The 6,580-nt window shown below is 38.6% G+C and overlaps 1 protein-coding gene across 1 annotated transcript; it reads left to right on the forward strand.

Annotated features, from left to right (window-relative positions):
- Positions 1-1,122: 1,122 nt before the first annotated feature.
- LOC148905735 (uncharacterized) lies at positions 1,123-5,846 on the forward strand. Its single transcript, XM_089040619.1, has 4 exons — positions 1,123-1,132; positions 1,230-1,532; positions 3,326-3,655; positions 3,934-5,846. The coding sequence occupies exons 1-4, from the start codon at positions 1,123-1,125 to the stop codon at positions 4,416-4,418; spliced, it is 1,128 nt and encodes a 375-aa protein (XP_088896745.1). The 3' UTR covers positions 4,419-5,846.
- The last annotated feature ends 734 nt before the right edge of the window (positions 5,847-6,580 follow it).

Consider the following 6,580-nt stretch of genomic DNA (forward strand, 5'->3'; position numbering starts at 1 on the left):
AGGGCCCCCGTTGGGTTTCAATAAAATTTTCAAAATTAAAGAGGAATTTGGCCAAGAAAATCCAACTTAAAGTTTATGACCAATGAACACAATTTTGCAGTTGTAAAGCACGCTGGGATCGGAAGAATACGAGAGACGTGTTAGAAGAAGCAGCTCAATTTGGAAGACAAAACAAAACAATTTCAACCTCCTGAGAATTTGAACCTGTAATTGATCCTCCAAATTGAGCTGCTATCCTTCTGCTATCCAACGTAGTGCAAGAGTTCTATTGGCAGAACACAAAGAAGTGTTAGGGGAAGCACGACGCGTAGCGGAACAACTTCTAGATTGTTCTGCCAATCTCCAAATGCTTCATATCTACACACCGCACAGCCGTTATTTTGGATGCGAATGGACGAATCAGTATACAGTGTGCTGTGTGGTCTCATAAAGCACGCGCTCCCAACCAACCAGAACGCGAGATTTGTAACAGTTATTTTATGATGAATCGGAACCAAAACGTATATTGGGATCATCATTGATTTTGCAATTCTTATGTATTTTGCATCAATGGCTCCAGTTTCGAATTCTCTTTGCTCTGCCTTACTCTCGGTTGTGTGTTCAATTCAACCAAAAGCCATGGCATTTTAATCAACTCGTGTTGTTTCGTAGTAGGTACATTCTCTATAGCAGTTTTTGTATGACTGTGAAAAGCTCACGGCACGAACACGGTAGTGACACGGCAAGGGATACGCCAGACCAATCACATTGCACTGGAATTTATTTTTTATCCAATCAAATACCCGGAACATGCATGAACACGGCGTGGACACGGTCATGCTAAGGTCACGGCAATGCCAGTCCAATCACATTGTGCGGGGAAACAAATCAGCCAATTAAAATTCTAGAAAGCATCACGGTCGCGGCACGGCACGCTTACGGCAGTGAGCTTTTCACAGTCATGCGAAACTGCTCTACTATACAATGGACCTTCATAAAAGAAAAAGAACACATTTGTACTGTGCAAAGGCGGACTTGAAATGGGAAAATTTAACTTGATGAAAAATATACTGCGCATGTCAGGGGATTGTCAAAGAAGTAAATCAGGAAGCCTAGAGGATTTTTCTGAGTTCGATTACCAAAATGCATTGTGGTACAACTTGGGTGCAAACAACAGCTGAGTACTCGTGAAAACAAGATTCAAAACTGCATAACCTATGTTTGATAATATTTCTATCAATTTCTTTCAGTTCCTGAAATTGGTCCCGAAAACACACAAGCAAAGAAAGTAAATGCTACGACATGCCTCGTTACCTGGCAACCGTTAACAGACAAGCAAAGTAATGGCGTCGTCACTAAATACGAGATCATCTGGCATCTTGATACGAACAGACCTCAATCAAATGCTTTTTGTCAAAAATTCTTAACAGCTTCGACAAAGGAATCCAAGCTTATGATAGATAAGCTCAAACCAAATGAAAAATACACTGTTCTTGTTAGAGGATATACCAGTGTTGGACCAGGACCGAACAGCACTGTTAGCTTTTTAACAAGTGAGTGCGCATGCGTGCAGAATGCGTTGCATCATGGCCCTGCTTAAGGAAATGCTTTAGTACATACAGTCAATTCAAAAAATGTTGTCGTCGACCAATTCAAGCCTACGCGACTGGACCGAAAGGAAATATGGGTAGTAATCATTGAAGCCGAGATGACTCCATAATGGTTTACAGCACGAACCTTCTTAGGCGAGCGGGAAGTGTTGAAGGAGACGTTTTTTTAATGCCTTCATATTTTCGAAACTGAATCATAACTACTTTGTTTTTCTTTCCCTAAACCCAAAGACATGCATTTGATGGATTGTTTCTCACCATTATTATCTTATTACTAGCGGTAACAATTAATTCAGAACGAATATTTAACCGCTTCAGTGATTTTTACCCATATTCCTTTCGGTCCAGTCGCGTAGGTTTGAGCTGGTCGACGACAACGTTTTTTGAATTGACTGTAGAAAGTGTTGTTTTTGCATCATGAAAAGTGATAGGAAACCTTAATGAACCCTTTGTTAAAATTATTTTGAACGCGAGGCTAACAAAGAAATCACACTTTTTTTCGATGGAATTGGCAGTATCATTTTTTTTCGTATTTCCATGTTAGCCTCGCATCCACGATACGTTTGAGAAGGGTCCATTGTAGTGTTAATTTTTCAAATTTAGTATTTCATTTTTTGATGCATAAAATTTCAACTGACTGATGAAGCGTTACTTAAAACACCCCACATAATATACATAAACACACCTTTCCCAAATTCGCTTGACTGATCACAAAACAATGGTTTCAGATCGATGTTGGACTTGATGAATAAAAGAATCAAGTCTAGATTTCAAACCAATGTTTCGTGGTCATCCAAGCGAATTCCGAAATGTCTATTCATTCGATTTCTATAGTTCTACCTTTAAAGTGAACATAAACCCTTCGACAATACTTCAGTACTGGTTCTACATGAAGTAAATAGTTGATTGGTAAAATATTTCTTGATTTGAGTGATGCGTCTCTAAGTTATGAAGGTTTATACTTCCAATATGTTAATGATGGTGACGTCAGGTAAGGTATTGGAGTGTTTTTGTTGTAACTAGTAATACTAAATGCTGACCATTTTGAAAATAAAAATTTTAAATAGCTTTCATGTAAGCCATGAGTAAAATAATGATGCTTTTTAAATACTGTTTCTATGAACCAGTTCGATTTTGTATATTTAATTAAGCCTTAATAGACGTCACACTAATTAGCATATTGGAAGTATAAACCTTCATGACTTACAAACGCATCACTCAAATCAAGAAATATTTTACCATTCAACTATTTACTTCATGTAGAATCAGTACTGAAAGTATTGTTGAAGGGTTCATGTGCACTTTAAACAAATAAATATTACTCTAGTCTGCTGTACGTTATGAGAAAAGATCGTAAGAACTAGGTCTATGGAAAGTTGAATAACCTTAGTTTAAAGTAGCAAACTTTCGCAAATTACTTTAAGTAACTAGAGCAGTTTCGTATGACTGTGAAAAGCTCAGTGCCTTATGCGTGCCTTGCCGTGACCGCGATGTTTTCTAGAACTTTTAATTGTCCTATTGTTTTCTCGCGCAATCTGATTGGCCTGGAAATAGCGTGACCTTTGCGTGACCGTGTCCGCACGATGTTGGTGCCGTGTTTCGGGTATTTGATTGGACGCAGGGTAAATTCTCGCGCAAAATAATTGGTCTGGCGTATGCTTGAGGAAATTGGTTAAGTCTATTTTAGCTGACTTGAGCTGATCTATTCCAACAACTTATATTTTTCTTCGTTTAAGATACGAGTAAAACAAAATCATCCACTTCGTCTTTGTGCACTTCAGAAGGTAACGCCATAACACTTGGCTGCCTGACAAGTAACGAACAGACAGGCTCAGTAAGATTTACTTGGACAAAAAATGATGTAGTGGTTGATGATGATTCTGCTTCAAAGATCGAAGGAAATAAACTAGTTTTGAAATCTGTGAAGGATGAAGACTTTGGCACCTATGTGTGCAATGCTACTAATAGTGAGGGGACTGTTACTTTCACGACGAGCAGATATGAAGTGAAGGAATGTTCTGCCGCAGGTGACCCAAGGCAGCAAGAACCAAACCCAACAATGAATGGTAATGAGATTCAGGGTTTTATTCGTAAAATACACCTCATAACCTCGGGCGTTATGTTTTGGCATTTCAAACCACTTGTCGTTATTTCAAGAATAAGATTCTTCGTTTGAGCTGTATCCATATTCGTGTGTCTTTTCATGTGCAACCATTAAACAAAGAAATGATACTCAAGGGAATGACAAGTGGTCTGTAATGGGGGAAAAGTATACCCAAGGTAAAGATGTGTATATTGGAATAGATATATGAAATAATCGACCAATTCTTTCTTTTATCAACAGTAATGTATTTCATACTTCCTTTGGTATTGATTATCGTTGTTATGGTGATATGCATCGTCTACCTGATTTGTCTATTACGAAGAAATAGAGAAAATAATGAAGGGCAAAACGTAATGGCTGACGCCAATGATAACGAAGCACTCGAGAGTGACGTCATCCAGTCAAGCAGTGGCGTCGTAACTAACCCTCTCAAACCACCAGAGCAAGTGATCCAAGATGAGAGTCAAAGTGTACAACATTACGCGCAATTAGGCCAAACGCCAGGCGGTACTAGTACTGTTTATGGGACGTTAGACGACGCTGCGAGGGCAGCGAAAGTGGAAGCGAATAAGCAAACAAAAACGGCAGAGTACATGGAGCTGCAAACCGTGAAACAGCCTGCGTATGAATCATTACATCGCGGTGAAGAAAGCCAAGCTGCCGCCCAACACTATGAAAAAATACCAGGGTATGAGAATCTGGCAAAGAAAAGCAGCTACGCTTAGAGCACGTTGTTAATTGTCGATCGAAACCTAGCTGTTCAAAAGTATTGTCTTTTTCCATAAAAACGTAGTGGTTCGAAGGAATATGATTATAGACTGCGTTGCTTGGTGGTCAGCGGTGTTTCGACTCTCTCCTCAACTCCGCAAACCGCCAAGAAACGCGGGCTAACTGAAATGAAGTGTAATCCTAGACGTCTTAGTTTTCGGTTTTCGACTCAAAAAAAGTGAAATACAAGATACTTTGGACCGGGCTACGAGTAGGAAACCTACGGATGACGTCAAACGCAAAAATGCGCATCTGCTTTAAGCTAATTTGCATTATTTTAAAAATAGTTTCACGCCATTCATTAATCTGTTTTCAGTGAAAAACGTATTACAAGAAACGTGAAAACAGTTTAGTATATATATTTTTTACCGTATAAAAATATCAAGCGATATTACACAGATTTTCAGATTTTATGCATTGTGCTCACTATTTGGCCTCTTTGATAGCGAGTGAACTTACATAACTATTCTTCGATTGCACGTTACGTCATCGCGGCCTCTAACGCCACAAACAATGGCCGCAATGCTTTTGTCTTTTAACTCTCTTGGGAATGCTTGCAACCCATCAGTCATCTGTAAAGGTAAGGGCGGATCCAGGAGAAGGGGGGGGGAGCAAAGGGGGCGTAAAGTTGCCCATCAGCAGGGAAAAAAACAAACAAAACTGAAGAATTAGATGCTTTTTTAATTTGTTTTCCGTTGTGCTGACGGAAGGAACTCAAAAAGCCACCCCCACCTAAGATTTTGGCTGGATCCGCCCTTGAAAGGTCACAACAGAGATGGAAATATTTTTGCTTTGTTTCAAAAGCTGAATATTAAATTATAATGAATTTTTGTTCTTCCGCTGACAATAATTATACTAAAACAAATCGGTGAATTCGGTTTTCGCACGATATCATATATTATATCAACATAACCTCGGTTTTGATAATTCACAGTATCAAACTCAACCTCACTCCATAATTAAATGCCGCGCAAAAAAAAAAAAAAAAGAAGCTTGTTATTAAACGAATAACAAAGTGTTATGCAAAGATTCTTAAATGCTTATTTACTATTTTTTCGAGAACGAAAGTTGCTACGTTGATCAGCTATGCATTTGAAATTGACATTTATATAATTACCTCGGAGAGCCGGCTTTTTACAAATATTTTTTAAATTCGCATACCATAAAATATCCCATAATGCACTTGTATTTTCGAGTTTACACAGGAGTCTTCACTGGCACGAGAGGGAGTATACAAGAAAACACAAAGAAAAAGTGGGGTATTCTATAGTGTGCTAAAAGAAAGCATTGGAAATATATCTTATCCCAAACCATTGAAAATACGCCTAGAATGCAAAGCCAGATTGCAAGGAATCAGTTGAAATACACTCACCAATACGTCTGAACACAGGTAGCCCAAGCTTGGTTTCTGTGGTGTCCTGTTATAAGGAAATGTATGGGGAATCATCAAAAATTTCAATAAAATCATCAAAACGTGAAATAAAGCCTCGAAATTTTACCCTATCATTGAGAAATTGCACTTCTTTCGCTCTGCGTGGTTATTTTTTGAATTTAGCCCGTTTTAAGGATTTTTCCCCCCACCAGTAAGAAATAAGAGAAGGTTGGAAACTCGGGATCCAAAAGCGAGCCATCACGAGTCTTTGAAACCTCGTACGTCTTCGAATTTTCTTTCCAGCGCCAAATTTTAGTCATGACCCTTCTCTCACATCCCTATAGAACCGAGAAAGTCGCATTAGAGATTAGTCTTCGCGTCTTTAAGCCATGAAATTTGCCTGTATTCACATACTACCTCGCTTGTTCTGACCCGTACTTGGAGCTCACTGTACACCAGTTCAACGGATTTCTTTCGGCAACCGACCCGAGGTCACGCCGGAAGTCTTCGTATCGTAAATGCGGATTCGATTTGAATATCGTATTTCTTCGAAATTATGAGTTAAATACTTTTGTATCTTAGGCTGTTAAAAAATACACTCACCATAATTTTCGAAATTATAAGTTAAATACTTTCGTATCTTAGGCCGTTAAAAAATACACTCACCATAATTTTCGAAATCATAAGTTAAATACTTTTGTATCTTAGGCCGTTAAAAAATACACTCACCATAATTTTCGAAATCAT

This window comes from Actinia tenebrosa, unplaced genomic scaffold (assembly GCF_029948245.1).
Source record: "Actinia tenebrosa isolate PJP-AT-01 unplaced genomic scaffold, QUT_ActTen_1.0 PGA_scaffold7__59_contigs__length_16204524, whole genome shotgun sequence".
Classification (NCBI taxonomy): domain Eukaryota; kingdom Metazoa; phylum Cnidaria; class Anthozoa; order Actiniaria; family Actiniidae; genus Actinia; species Actinia tenebrosa.